Source organism: Phyllobates terribilis, unplaced genomic scaffold (genome assembly GCF_046119375.1).
Source record: "Phyllobates terribilis strain yellow unplaced genomic scaffold, ASM4611937v1 Scaffold_9__5_contigs__length_417890890, whole genome shotgun sequence".
Classification (NCBI taxonomy): domain Eukaryota; kingdom Metazoa; phylum Chordata; class Amphibia; order Anura; family Dendrobatidae; genus Phyllobates; species Phyllobates terribilis.
The window spans coordinates 66,456,457-66,472,586 of NW_027362769.1; the positions used below are offsets into that span (position 1 = coordinate 66,456,457).

Below are 16,130 nucleotides of genomic sequence, written 5' to 3' on the forward strand. Positions count from 1 at the left end.
ATCCTTTGCACAGTAAAGTCCTGCTATGGAGCCGTGTACGAGCCTCCTATGGACTCACTTTAGATACTGTGAATTCTGTGCTTCATCTGGTGGAATTAAGTTTCTCAACAGTTAATTTAAAACTGAGCGGTGAATTAACTTTAACCATGGACTCTCACAGTCTGCATTTCCAGATTGTAATTCTTTTCTTTTTTTTTTCTTTTTACATTTCCATGACCCTATGAGCCCATAAAACTTCCCGCCTGTCCCTGAAACACAACTGTGGTCATAGATCTTATAAGATTCGTACAATGAATCATTCACATTTTGCAGGGTAAGGTAGCCTTGACGATGATGCCATTTTATTCCACATTGGAAAATGAGTCTTGAAAAATGTATTCATTACAGAGAAGTTTAGCCAGGCGTGATATCGAGCACTGCTATTATTCTCATCTGCATTTTAACATGATGGCAACTGGCTGCTAATCAAGCCTGTCACTTTATAGAATATGCTTCTACTTTGAATATTGCTTGCGGTCGTTCCTAAGTGATCTTCTCTTTTCCATTGTATTCATGCTCTTCTCGTCGGCCTATATATTTTAATTTTAGTACTGATATTAGAAGACGTGGGATCTCTAAACAAAAAAAAAAAAATATATATATATATATATATATATATATATATATATATATATATATATATATTATAATGTAATGCTCTGCAAAAGTTTTAGGCAGGTGTAGAAAATTGCTGCAAAAACATATTGCTTTAAAAAAAATAATTTTTATCCATTAACAAAATGCAAAGTAAACAAACGGAAAATGTACATCAGATCAATATTTGGTGTGACATTGCTTTACCCTACAAACAATATCAATTCTTCTATGTATACTTGCACATAGTTTTTTTTTTTTAAGGAATTCTGCAGGGAGGTTGTTCCAAATATCTTGGAGAACGAACCACCGATCTGTGGATATAGACTTGTGCAAAATCCTTCTGTCTCTTCATGTTATCCTACAGAGACTCAATATTGAGAACAGGGATTTGTGGGGACCATATTATCACTTCCAGGACTGCATTGGCCACGTCATCCAAAACTCTGCATATCACTGACCAATTTCTGCACAATTATGCTTGAGAATTATGTGACAATCGGCCCACCCATAGGTGGGCAAAATATCAGACTTGTGACCACCTGTGCACTGGTTGGCACCCAATTTTAGGGTGAATCTACACTCCACATCCGAAAACTCCCAATTGCGGTCATGCCCAATGCCCGCAAGATTTCTAAACCAAATCATGCAACCATTGGCCATCACAGTGAGCAGAATTTTTTTTAGTACATGCACATGACTCCCCCAGATGAAGGCACGCTCGCAGAAACGCGCGTAGGGGCAGTGTATACATGCCAACCTATGGTGCCTCCTTGGCACTGAATATCGTTCGCCACTTATGTTGTACTGCATGTGTTTTTAATATTTTCATCAATAAAGTGTATTTTTATGATTTTACTATCAGTTCTTGGTACGTCATCTCTTTTTTTTGAGTTACATGCACATAGATGCAGTGTGTGGTGTTACTCTTAAGTAATAAGCAGAGCTGTGGAGTTGGTAAGACAAACCTTCTACTCTGACTCCTCAATTTCCATGACACCAACTCTGACTCCATGACTGACTCCCTCATACATGGCTCATGTTTAAGTGGTAAATTTACGGTAGGACACATTTTTCTCCGCTAAAAGTCTAGACCCTTAGATCAGGAATAGGACAGACATTTTTAGGACATTTCATGACTTTCCCAAATTCTTATGAAAAAATATTCCCCACAAACTGCATTGAACTACTGTACCCAATTTATTACATATTTTTTTGGAGTCTGAGTTGGTCCATTTTATATAGACTCAGACTCCACCAAAATGGGCTCCGACTCCTCGACTCAGACTCCACAGCCCTGGTAATAAGCACAATTATTCCTATAATAAAAACACAATTAATTGACATCCCTATTAAAAGAAGTCTTAGACGACTGTCAAACATTGTAGCAGAATTCTCATACGGCAAACATTAATTCTAAGTGGAATCTACTATACGATTTGTGTCATAATTGTTTTTTCTTTTCTTTTTCTAGGCATCATCACAAAAGCAATGACTGAAGGTATGAACATATGATTATTTGGGGGAGAACAAGAGAAGCCCATTGGGCCTGATTCATCATTTGCCACTCTTTTTTTTTTTTTTTTAAAGACCATTGTTTCTTTTTTGTGTTGTGGTATTCGTTGGTGTTTTTTTGCAACAAATTTTTTAGAAGGGCCCAACAGGCCCATACATTTTTTTTGGGCAAAATTAAGAATGCTCTTTATTTATTTATTTTTTTCATTCGGTTTTGTGACTTTTTTGACCCCCAAAAGTTTTGCTAAACGGTGCAAATTTTGCTAAAAAAAAAAACAAAAAAACCCCCAAAAAGCCTGTTGCACATAAAATCAATTCAGGATGGTGATGGAGTACATTTGCGCAAAAAATGCAACTTTTTAAAAGACCGTAGTGGAAGAGTCGGTGGAAGAAAAATCTGGAAAACAAATCACTCTCACAATGCTGAGCATAGAAAAAAACAAATAGGAGAACATATGTAAAATAGACTTTAAAAAGGCGCAAATTAAAAGTATAATAATGCATAAATGAAAAACACAAACTATAGACCAAAAAAGCTAATGCTTTTATCAATTTTACTTCTATTGAAGGAGATTAATCCAGGTACCATTATTATTTTCTTTCTTCCTCTTATTTCTTCATATTGGCTTTGAGGGATCCTGCCACATTTTTAATTCAGTGTGATCTTATTCGAGCAGATGTGTATATATATTTTATGTATAAACCTCCCACTGGATCGCTCAGCCCAGAACGAGCAGAGATTTCTATTGCTAGAGCACCAGTTACATCCCCACAACAGTAGAAGTCTCTGCTCCGCTCCTTCTGCTCTGTAAGTTGCAGCTGGCAGAACAGCATGTTCAGTGTGACGGGCTCGATTTTACCTACTTGTTACCAAAATATGTTTTTAAACTGTCTGTGAGCAACTTGTGACCTTTCATGGCACACACATGTCACATGGATGGAGTCCTGATAGCTGGCACCCCACATCCCAACCTCTCTATTAAAGCAGGACATGCACATTAGATTGAATATAGCTGGACCCCCTGACTGCGGTGGGCTCTGCCAATGCTATCCTCCATTCAAATACATTCAGCAAGTATATATGAGATGGCTGTCGATATATGTATTGCCAGCCACCCTTTGGATGGTGTGATAGCTACTGCTTTATGTGTTGTATATTAATGTAATGTTGTATATTAATGAATAACTACTGCATCTTAACAGCTAAGGAATTCAAGTAAACTCTGACACGTCTCATAATTTGATAGTAAAAAATATCAGTATTGCTTTTTATTTCAGTGTTCTTTTGAATTCGAAATCTGCATACACCATGAGTTTTTAGATTTTCTTGAGATATTAAAGGGGTTGGTACATGAGGGAAACATTGTATTGCATGGGCGACTGCAGAGGAATTTCTTGTCTGGTCATGGTTTAGCCCCAGCATAATCTGCTGGTAGCTGCCACATTTTGATGGGGGTTGTTTTTAAGACATTCCATTTAACATTCTGTAGATCTGCATAAGACCACCTTCACACGTCAAGTGTTTCTGGTATGTAGGGTGACAGTTTCCACACGTACCGGAGACACTGACACATGTAGATCCATTCAAATCTATGGGTCTACACACATCAGTGTGTTTTCACGGACCATGTGTCCATGTGCAAAACATGTAGACATGTCCGTTTTGCTGGCAGCACGGTCCGCAATATGTCCTACATATGGATGACATCCGTGTGTCATTAATGTGACACGCATCGGCTTCTGGGAAAAGCCATACAGTTTGCTCTGTTCCCAGGTGCCGGATCCAACTCTCACCGTCACCTGGTCTCCCTGCTATCAGTGCGATCAGGTGACACTGATGAGAGTTGCATTCAGCACCCGGTGCCTGGGAACAGCACTAACTGTAAAGCTTTTCCCAGACACCGGTACTTGGCACACGGATGTTACACACGGACAGCATCGGTACTGTTTTTCCAGTCACGGAAATATCCGGACGTGTGAAGGGGGCCTAAGTGTGGTTTCAATACATTCCTAGGCAAAAAAAAGGCTAAACACCACTAAGTGTAGTATAATATGAATATACATTTTTTTATCCATACGGATCATAGACACAAACTTGTAACAAACACATGCCATAATCATGATACCAGGACATATTTCTCTCTATTAGTTTCAAGTATCTACTATAATGACAGAAGCAATGCTATAATAGCAAGAAAACAATGCTATATAAATCCAAATATGCATTATATCACTAGCATAGTCACTAGACGTGGAATAAGTATTGCTATAAAGACAGCACATAGTGTATGGAGTATTACGCTGCCACCATAGGCAGACTGCAGAAAACAAATGTCTTCTGCTGATTTCGTGCTCATTCCCAACCTGCATTTCTGCAGAGCGAAGGCCTTTTATATTGAACTCCACTTTGCGTTGTTTAGCCCACATTAGAAACTGTTTGTTATAGGGTGTTACTATGTAAGATTTCCATGGATCTATCAGAGTACACACTTAGTTGGTGATGTAATTGGTTTTGATGCTTGAGGACTGTAATGGATGTGCTGTTTATGGTTAGAATACTAATGGGCTCATAGTCAGCCGCTCCAGGAAAAATGAATTTTTGTGGCAACATAGTGTAAGGCAAAAACATCCTGACCAGATGGTAAAGTCAATAGGGGAATACTAAATGCAATTCAAGCAGTGTTTTTTTTAATTCTTATTAGTTTTCCTTTTAATGTGTTTTCTTTTGGCTCAGTGGCATTTATTCAAAATGCTGAATTCTCCAGGCTTGTGTGTCCTCCCTCTCCATGCATTTTCCCATAGGCTTCTGTATAGGACCTAGAAAGGCTATTCAGATGTCTATTCCACATTGTAAGTGCGCAGTGCTGGTGACTTTATGACCCCCACATACTTACCGAGATGCGGCCATGATCAGCAGGTATTTGTATCCTATTCTAATGAACTGGACATGAACAAGTTCCTGCCGATCGTATGCACATCTCCGCAGGTATGTCAGATTGTAATGTCTTCAGCACTACTCTCCTCCTATGCAGAAATGAGCAGTACGGATATTCCCTTTTTTGAAAAACATGTCAAAAAATGTATGGATATAAAACCCGCCAATTCAAAGACTAATAAACTCCAGGAATTTCATGTGCTTTTACAAGCCTAAAAAAGGAGCAAAACTGTGACATGGTAGCCTCGAATTTATTTTATGTACTACATGTACATAGGCTAAATATTTTGTGTGAAAAATATTTAGTGTATACTTAGCTCTTCCAGGCCTTTGTAATATACATACAATGTATAAAATAGTCTCATGAAAGTGCAGATGTAACAAAGGATATCATGACTCTCACCACACCATCTTGATAACTGTTACAGACTTTTCTCGCATAAAAGGAGTAAGGTAACGGAAGGGAGTTGTTCACTTTTGTGATGAAAGTCTGCAGTAACTCTGACTGGCGACTTCTGAATCCTGACAGTGCGTGCACAGCACGCGGTCAGGTTTCTCCCATGCTTACGGAGATAGCTGGTGGTCATGTGACAACCAGTGTGCGATTTGCATACATGCTGTCATGTGCTGACTAGAATCATAGAATCATAGAATGGTAGAGTTGGAAGGGACCTCCTGGGTCATCTGGTCCAACCCCCTGCTCAAAGCAGGATTCACTAGATCATCTCAGACAGATGTCTGTCCAGCCTCTGTTTGAAGACGTCCATTGAAGGGGAACTCGCCACCTCTCGTGGCAGCCTGTTCCACTCATTAATCACCCTGTCAAAAAGTTTTTTCTAATATCTAATCTGTGTCTCCTCCCATTTAGTTTCATCCCATTGCTTCTAATCTTTCCTTGTGCAAATGAGAATAAAGATGATCCTTCTACAATGTGACAGCCCTTGACATATTTGTAGACAGCTATTAAGTCTCCTCTCAGTCTTCTTTTTTGCAAGCTAAACATTCCCAAATCCTGCAACCGTTCCTCATAGGACATGGTTTGCAGACCAGTCACCATTCTGGTCGCTCTTCTCTGAACTTGCTCCAGTTTGTCTATGTCTTTTTTAAAATGTGGTGCCCAAAACTGTACACAGTATTCCAGATGAGGTCTGACCAAAGAGGAGTAAAGACCGATAATGACTTCACGTGATCTAGACTGCATGCTTCTGTTAATACATCCCAGAATTGTATTTGCCTTTTTTGCTGCTGCATCACACTGTTGACTCATGTTCAGTCTATGATCTATTAGTATACCGAAGTCTTTTTCACATGTACTGTTGCTTAGCTCTTTTCCTCCCATTCTGTATATGCTTTTTTCATTTTTATTGCCCAGATGTAGAACTTTGCATTTTTCCCTGTTAAAAACCATTCTGTTGGTTGCTGCCCACTGCTCCAGTTTATTTAGGTCTTTTTGAATCCTCTCTCTCTCTTCTCTAGTATTAGCTATCCCTCCTAGCTTTGTGTCATCAGCAAATTTAATCAGTTTACCCTCAATTCCTTCATCTAAATCATTGATAAAGATGTTGAACAATACAGGTCCCAGGACGGAGCCCTGTGGTACCCCACTTGAGACATTCATCCAGCTGGATGTGAAGCCATTTACAACCACCCTTTGAGTCCGATCACTAAGCCAGTTATGAATCCACCTAACAGTTGCCTGGTCCATTGCATACTTGGTCATTTTTTCAATAAGGATGGTGTGAGATACTTTGTCAAATGCTTTGCTGAAGTCAAGATATACTATATCTACAGCATTTCCCTGATCCACCCAGTCAGTGATTCTGTCATAGAAGGAAATTAAGTTAGTCTGACATGACTTGTTAGTTACAAACCCATGCTGACTCTGGTTAATCACTTCATTCTTATCCATGTACTTACATACATGTTGTTTAATAATTTGTTCAAAGATCTTTCCTGGTATAGAAGTCAGACTCACCGGCCTATAGTTCCCTGGGTCCACCTTCTTCCCCTTTTTGAAGATAGGAACAACATTTGCTCTTCTCCAGTCTTCTGGGACTTCTCCTGTTCTCCAAGAATTTTCAAAGATTATGGAGAGTGGTTCTAAAATTTCTTCTACGATCTCCTTCAGTACTCTGGGGTGTAATTCATCTGGACCTGGAGACTTGAACTCATTTATGTTAGCTAAATATTCCCTCACAATCTTTCTGTTTACAGATAACTTGGATTCATCTATTCCTTTAAAAGGACAGTGAAGATCAGTTGATGTTACATTTTCTTTCTGAGAGAAAACAGATGCAAAATAGGAATTAAAAAGTTCGGCCTTCTCAACATCCTCTCTTACCATTTCTCCATTTTCATCCTGTAAAAATCCTATAGCATCTTTGACTTTTCTTTTACTTTTGACATACCCCCAAAATCCTTTTTTATTGCTTTTGACATCTCTTGCAAGCCTTAATTCATTGTCAGCTTTAGCTACCCTGATACGTGCCCTGCAGGATCTGCAGACTGCATTATAATCTTCTTTAGATATGCCTCCCTCTTTCCATTTAATAAACATTTCTTTCTTTCTTTTTAGCATGTGTTTAAGTTCTGTGTTCATCCATCCTGGTTTCCTTAAATGCTTCCCATTCTTCCTACTTTTCGAGATTGTTAACGATTGTGCTTTGAGAATCTCATTTTTAAAAATTTCCCATCCTTCCTGGACATTTTTGTCCTTAAGGATATCCAGCCATTGGATCCCTCCTATTCTCTTTCTGAGTCTCTTAAAATCTGCCTTTCTAAAATCTAACCTTGAAGTTTGAGTCTTCACATGTCTTCCTCCTCTAGTTATCCAAAATTCTATAATAGCATGATCGCTGCCTCCTAGGGTCCCAGTCACCTTTACCTCCTCAACCATTTCCTCCCTGTTTATAAGGATTAGATCCAAAGTAGCAGATCCCCTTGTTTTCTCCCCTACCTTTTGGAAGATAAAGTTGTCAGCAAGAGAGGATAAGAATTTGCTTGACCTGTTAGTTTTACTTGAGAGAAATTCCCAACAAATGTCTGGATAGTTGAAATCTCCCATGACCACTACGTCATATTTTTTGGAGAACTTGGTCATTTGATACATAAAGAGTTCATCCATATCTTCAGCTTGCCCAGGTGGCCTGTAGTAAATGCCTACAATGGTGTCCTTTCCGTTGTTCTCTCCTTGTATTCTTACCCAAACAGTTTCCACAGAACTCCCAGTCTCTGAAGCTTCAATCTCTGTGCAGATATACGCTTTTCTAATATACAATACAACACCTCCTCCTCGTTTATCAAGTCTGTTTCTTGCAAATAAGTTGTATCCTTTTAGCCTTTTATTCCAGTCATGTGTATCGTCCCACCAAGTTTCAGTGATTCCAATGACATCATATTCCTTTTCCTGCATTAGTAGTTCCAATTCTCCTTGTTTGTTGCCCATGCTTTGTGCATTTGTATAAAAACATTTTAGTTTGTGATTGGTTTCTCTTCCTCCCATATTTTTATTATTTAAATTGTTTTGTCTTTGTTCTTCCTTTCCACTTCCAGTAGCAGAGATCTCAATAGTATTTGTCAGCTGTATGGCTTTTTCTGGCCTTTTGCTTCCCTTCCCACATTGTTCTAGTTTTAAGCTCTTCTGATGAGTGTAGCAAGGCGACTTCCAAATACATGTTTTCCAGTCTTCGTAAGGTGCACCCCATCTCTAGCAAGAAGTCCATCGAATAGGTAATTCATTCCGTGATCCAGAAATCCAAATCCTTGTTGACGGCACCATCGACGTAGCCAGTTGTTCACCTGTAGAATCTTATTCCACCTCATTGTTCCATGGCCATCCACTGGGAGGATGGATGAGAAGACCACCTGCGCTCCCAATTCTTTCACTTTCTTGCCTAAGTCTTCAAAGTCACTGCAGATGGTTTCCAGGTCCTTTCTTGCGGTGTCATTTGTCCCCACATGTATTAGCAGGAATGGGTAGTGATCTGTAGGTCTGAAGAGTCTTGATATCCTGTCAGACACATCTTTAATTTTTGCTCCTGGAAGACAGCACATTTCTCTTGAGGTTATGTCTGGTCTGCAGATAGCGGCCTCTGTTCCTCTTAACAGGGAATCCCCCATGACCACCACTCTCCGTTTTTTCTTCACAACATTCTTCTTTCTCCATCCAGGAGGATTCTGAGGGCTTACAAGGTTATTCATTGCTGGCAAAGTCTTATTTTGCTGTATTTCTTCATGGTTCTCCTGCGTGAGAGCCTGGTACTGGTTCCTGAGCAGTATGGGTGCTGACTGCCTCTCGATCCTCCTGCTTCTGTGGGTCACATGCTTCCATTCCTCTGTTTCGTCAGGTGCAGTTCGAATTTCTTCTCTTTCTGAATCATGAAGAGATAATTCTGCTCTGTCTAAGAACTCTTCACCTTCCTTAATGATTTTCAAGGTAGTTAACCTCTCTTCTAGATTTCGCAACTTTTCCTCCAACAGGGACACAAGCTTGCATTTCTGGCATGTGAAGTTTGGCTTTTCCACTGGCAAGATGTGCTTGGCCTTGCTCAGTTCACCTGTATTGAGCGAGGCTGCACATGTTTAGTCGGTATGCAGTGTGGTAGATCACTCACTCAGCTGCACACGGAGGTAGACGCAGGAATGCTGTTCCTTTAAATTTCTGAGTGGTTTATTAAAATATGGTATAAACCACTATCAAGTCCATCAAAACAAACCGGCCTTTCTTGGCATAACAGGTAAATAAGATAGTACGATCCATAGGCCTGTGGGTGTCCGCCCGCACAGGGTTAGCACAGTAAACACGATTCAGAAAAATCAAACACAAGATTCTCTCTGGAGCTAGCTTCTCCAGACACTGAACACCCAATACCTCTACAGGCCGAGTATTTAAACCCCAGAACACACCCTGGGGTGGAGATATGGTGAATGGCCTCCCATCTGCACTATGGCCATTCACAAAAAAAGAGTCCTTTTAAATATGGCTGATTAACCCTTTCAGCACTTATCATGCAGGAGAATACTTCCAGGTTTCACATCACTGAAGCTAATGGCCTCAGTGAAACATATCTCGCCTCCTGCACTCTGCCAGTGACTTTTGTCACTGCGGCTAGAAATGCAAATCACATACATATGGTGACATGACTGCACGCTATCGCCGCCTGTGCCAGAAAATCCTGACAGCGGACTGTGCTAGCACTCTAAAGATTCAGAGGTCTGCAGTGATATAGAGACTGCGGACTTTCCTAACCGGACCACCCCTTTAATGTTTTTTTCCTGCCTTAATATCCCAGTGCTGTTATAAGTCAAGTTAACCTTTGCTAAATCTGTAACTGACTGGCATTTGTACCTTAAGGCTGATGATTTTAAGATTTATTTTTTTTGTTCTCAAGTTTTTTTTTTCACTTGAAGTAGCCCGTATAATGATGCTAGGAGCATTTGCATTGCGTCTACACAACAAATACCACATTAAATCTGTTTTCCATGTATAGAATGAATGATCATCTTTATAAATCTACTGCCACTGTAAAATTGTAGTGCTTAGCTGCTTAAAATCTGCATTTATCAACCTGTTGAAAAATCGCTGAGATAATGAAAAAAGAAACTCATGGCTCAGCAGTTAAAAAGAAGCATGGCATCATTTTCTCAGCCTCACTAGTCAGAATGGAAGATGAGAAGGCGCAACAAGCCATTTAGAGCTGTGCCTGAAGGAATGATGTACCGAGGTCCCCTTGTGTGGCTGCAAACCCCTTCTGAATGCAACAGAAGTGCAAATTGTCTGATTATCTAGGAATATGCTTGTGGGGTAACATTTATGATTTATATATAGAACAGAATGTAATTGCTGACCGTAAGTACCTCAGATACATAACGCTATTGTAGCCGCGAAGAATTAGTGCAAGGGCATTTATAGGCAATAGCAAGTGACTAAATCCAGACGTAAACTGTAGGAATAAATTGATGGAAGGTTTCTTGGGGTCAGTTCACATGTCTAGTTGTCATCTGTTAGTTACCAATGGAGCAAAGACAGATACACACTTGTGCAGGCTACATTTTCTGATGTAGCTTAAAAATAAATAAATCAACAATTGCATTTTTCCGACAACTTCCAACTTGTGCTGGAGATGTGGAACTGGCATTGGTGCTATGACCCATATTTGGTGGTCCTGCCCCCTTTTGCGGTCATTTTGGCATGCAATTTCCGTTATTTACTACTAAGTGATGGGCATCCGTTTGGTCCCATCTACCCAGATTGCGCTCCTTTCACCATTTCCTTAATCCATCTTATCAACTATGAAAAGGATTGCTAACCTATTTTGACTCGCTGCTGCTCGAACTGTAATTGTCAGACACTGGAAATCATCCATAGCCCTCTACTAGGGAATGGATCACTGAAATAATTGTATAGCAAGCATGAGATCTCTTATGGCCGAGGGTCATGACGGCTGGGACCACTATTCTAGAGTCTGCTTCCTTTGTTCTCCTCTTAGCTTTTTTTTTAGTCACAATTCATAACACTTCTTGAGTGGGTGTGGATATGACATACTTGAGCATCCACTTTTCCTGACCCTTTTAGCCTTCTCGCCACCCTCCCACTCAAATTTTCACAAACACCTCAACACGATTTGCATACTTCTTTTCCTCTTTATATTACTTTCACTGGTTAGGACCATTTACTTGTTATAATTACATAATCAAGAAAAAAAATTGCAGTCAAACTGTACTTCAATTATTTTATTTCATTTTTGTCATGCCAAAATGGATCAAAAAACGGAAATAACTACAGGATGTGTGAACGTAGCCTAAGGTTTAAAACTGGAATCCTATTATAAATATTCCTAGTTGTGAACCTGCCGCTCTCCAAAAAGTTCCTATACAACCACAGACAAATTGCCTGAATCCTTTAAGAAGAAATTGTCATACATTGTGTAGCTTTTATGTAACATGTCTAAATTCACTAAATTTACATTCTTAAACAGGATTTAAGTTCTTAATGTAAAATTCCTGAGCATAATCCCCTGTCATGAAGGGCGGTGTCAGAGCAAGTAAAAAAGTTTTTATGCAATCCACACTTTTCAGTGAAAACCAAAAATAGAAGATTTACAAGGAAAATAATATACACTGCTCAAAAAAAATAAAGGGAACACTTAAACAACAGAATATAACTCCAAGTAAATCAAACTTCTGTGAAATCAAACTGTCCACTTAGGAAGCAACACTGATTGACAATCAATTTCACATGCTGTTGTACAAATGGATTAGACAATAGATGGAAATTATTGGCAATTATCAAGACACACTCAATAAAGGAGTGGTTCTGCAGGTGGGTACCACAGATCACATCTCAATACCAATGCTTTCTGGCTGATGTTTTGGTCACTTTTAAATGTTGGTTGTGCTTTCACACTCGTAGCATGAGACGGACTCTACAACCCACAGAAGTTGCTCAGGTAGTGCAGCTCATCCAGGAAGGCACATCAATGCGAGCTGTGGCAAGAAGGTTTGCTGTGTCTGTCAGCCTAGTGTCCAGAGGCTGGAGGCGCTACCAGGAGAAAGGCCAGTACACCAGGAGACGTGGAGGGGGCCGTAGGAGGGCAACAACCCAGCAGCAGGGCCGCTACCTCCTCCTTTGTGCAAGGAGGAACAGGAGGAGCACTGCCAGAGCCCTGCAAAATTACCTCCAGCAGGCCACAAATGTGCATGTGTCTGCACAAACGGTTAGAGACCGACTCCATGAGGGTGGTATGAGGGCCCGACGTCCACAGATGGGGTTTGTGCTCACAGCCCAACACCATGCAAGACGCTTTGCATTTTCCACAGAACACCAGGATTGGTAAAGTCGCCACTGGCGCCCTGTGCTCTTCACAGATGAAAGAAGGTCCATACTGAGCACATGTGACAGACGTGACAGAGTCTGAAGACACCGTGGAGAGTGATCTGCTGCCTGCAACATCCTTCAGCATGACCGGTTTGGCAGTGGGTCACTAATGGTGTGGTGTGGCATTTCTTTGGAGGTCCGCACAGCCCTCCATGTGCTCGCCAGAGGTAGCCTGACTGCCATTAGGTACCGAGATGAGATCCTCAGAACCCTTGTGAGACCATATGCTGGTGCGGTTGGCCCTGGGTTTCTCCTAATTCAGGACAATGCCAGACCCCTCATGTGGCTGGAGTGTGTTAGCAGTTCCTGCAAGATGAAGGCATTGAAGCTATGGACTGGCCCGCTCGTTCCCCAGACCTGAATCCGATTGAGCACATCTGGGATGTCATGTCTCGCTCCATCCACAAACAGCACCACAGACTGTCCAAGAGTTGGCGGATGCTTTAGTCAAGGTCTGGGAGGAGATCCCACAGGAGACCATCCACAACCTCATCAGGAGCATGCCCAGGCGTTGTAGGGAGGTCATACAGGCACGTGGAGGCCACACAATACTGAGCATCATTTTCACTTGTTTTAAGGACATTACATAAAAGTTGGATCAGCCTGTAGTGTGTTTTTCCACTTTAATTTTGGGGGTGACTCCAAATCCAGGCCTCCATTGGTTAATAAATTTGATTTCCATTGATGATTTTCGTGTGATTTAGTTGTCAGCACATTCAACTTTGTACAGAACAAAGTATTCAATGAGAATATTTCATTCATTCAGATCTAGGATGTGTTATTTGAGTGTTCCCTTTATTTTTTTGAGCAGTGTATGTGAAGACACAAGCTGGAAGGAATGTGTACCGTGGGTCGATCCCACCAACGCTGGACTTCTTTCAAATCTAATGAGGGGCTCCCCAGATCTAAGCTGCAGAACATGGAAAACAGATTTCAGCCTTTTAAATGTTTGTCATGGGGGAAGAGTAAGCGGTCAACAAATATTGTGAGAATCCATTATAAAATGTATACTCTTCCTCCACACCAAACTTTTTTGAGGTACAAATAAAAGCAAGAGCTCTCCCAAAAATGGTACCATTTTTCCAAGGCCTCCATTGCTTTAATATGGGGAATAATTGATGTAAAGATCTATATTATTTGTTATGCTGAATTCTACAAAATAAGTCTTGCAGGTATCTTTGTAGGTGTGTGGTTTTTAGTCAAAGGCTTATTGTCCAATTCTAGTTTATCTGAGGGCAGTTGTTTTTGGGTCACTTCGCCCCCAAAAGACAGACGCCTCACTGATCAAAAAATGTATGAGTATTGTCCCCAGCAAACTGATGAAAAGTCATTTATTTTTTTCTAGTATTCACAAAAATACATCTAAATGAGGCCTTACAGAATCTTTTCCCACAAACTTAGTTACTGTGCAAAAGTTTTAGGCTGGAACAGAAAAATTCTGCAAAGTTAGAATGTTTTCAAAAATAGAAGTGTTAATAGTTTAACAAAATGCAAAGTGAATGAACAATAGAGAAATCCAAATCGCTATTTGGTGTGACCACCTTTTGCCTTCAAAGCAGCATCTAAGCATCAATTCTAGGTACACTTGCACAAAATCAAAGATTTTTTCAAGTATACTGGTATGTATTAATTTCATGCTATAGCGGGACTCGTTAAATGCTCATTTATAATCCGGATTACACAACCATTCTGACATATTTTCATAGCAAGGACACCAGTTTCATCGGGTCTAACAGATCTATTACAATATAATTTTTCATGTGTTGTGAAATCTGCTTTAGCAGCAATCCAGCGAGAAAGCAAGTAAAAGGCAAGAATATAAACCTTGTCATATCGGCACAATTTTTTTTTACTCTGTGTCATTTTACTGTAACAACCAATGCTGTTAAGATTTTGAGGCATTTCTGTACATGTCACAACATAATATAGAAAAGGTTCAGTAATCAAAAAATTACAAAAATGAAAGAATGGCAGATCATATTAACTCTTAATGACTGCAATGAGTCAAGATCATGATTGCTATGGGAAATTTCCTGTTCTGTGTTAAGCCTGTGACCCATGTCCAAATAACCCATTATTTTCCAGTTCCATATTGGATGGCTGACAATTCAACTGACAGGTCAGTGATTAACTAAAGTGGAAAATACTGATCAGCTCATACTTTCATGTCATGAGCAGATGGAAGCAGAATTCCGGTGGCAATAGATGTGTGTAGTCAAGGACAAGAATGTAGAGCGGGCTGGAAAGATTCCTCCTCAGATCTGCTACTCCATATAGTATTGAAGCACACTACCGTTATCAATGTTGTGTTTTAACCTCTGCAAAAGATTGTATGTCCTAGACTGAACCTGATAGAAAGAATAAGTGAAGATTAAGAGCCAGCAAATGACATCCTGAAAGAGCAGTCAGAGGTAGGGAAGAACCAAGAGAGCAGTATCCTTAGAGAAGCACTCATACAAATTTTTTTTTATCCCCTAATACTTTCTAAATATGTATGAGCTGCAGTGTAGATGCATTAAAAAGCTTACCAATCGCCATCATTATTTATTATAAATGTAGTTATTTTTAGAGCACTATTGATTTCATGGTGCTGTACATGGGAAGGGGTTACATACAAGATACAAATAGAAATTCCCATGAACAAACTAACAATAACAGACTGGTAGAGAGGAGAGGGCCTTGCCCTTGCGGGCTTACATTCACATCTCTTGTTTCCGGTATCACTTTGGTCCTCTAATGGGTCACATGAGCACTCATCTTTTGTCGGCTCACGCGGGGACTGCTGTGTGTGGTGGTGCTACTACTACCACCACCATTGTAGGCTTATGGAGGCTCCGAAGAATCCATAGACTTGCATTGTGAAAGTGACTTCTGGTTCACGCACACGCACACCTATATGATCCAGCTTGTCCAACTTGAAGCTGCATGATCTGAAAATGGGGAAGATTAGTACGCATTTCATGCACCTACACTACGTTTTATACATATTTAGAAAGGATTAAGAGAGATAATCTTTAGTGGAGGATGGCCAAGAGGAGTTGATCCATGGTTTCAGACACTGCAGATATCAAGGAGAATCAGAAGAGCGTAATTACCATTAGATTTAGCTGTAGTGCATTGTTAGACTTTAGTGAGGACTGCTTCTGTAGAGACTAATTAGCAGAGCAGTAT

At 40.2% G+C, this 16,130-nt stretch overlaps 1 protein-coding gene across 4 annotated transcripts in view; it reads left to right on the forward strand.

Annotated features, from left to right (window-relative positions):
- The window catches only part of ADARB1 (adenosine deaminase RNA specific B1), a 105,244-nt gene that overhangs the window by 59,467 nt on the left and 29,647 nt on the right, over window positions 1-16,130 (forward strand). For 3 of the 4 annotated variants that reach the window (XM_073646557.1, XM_073646556.1, XM_073646555.1), the window contains one exon: window positions 2,108-2,134. The exons of the other annotated variant lie outside the window; for it this stretch is intronic. In XM_073646557.1, the coding sequence (XP_073502658.1) occupies window positions 2,125-2,134 (10 nt within the window). In that variant the 5' untranslated portion in view covers window positions 2,108-2,124. The remainder of the gene's footprint in view (window positions 1-2,107; window positions 2,135-16,130) is intronic. 4 annotated transcript variants of the gene reach the window in all.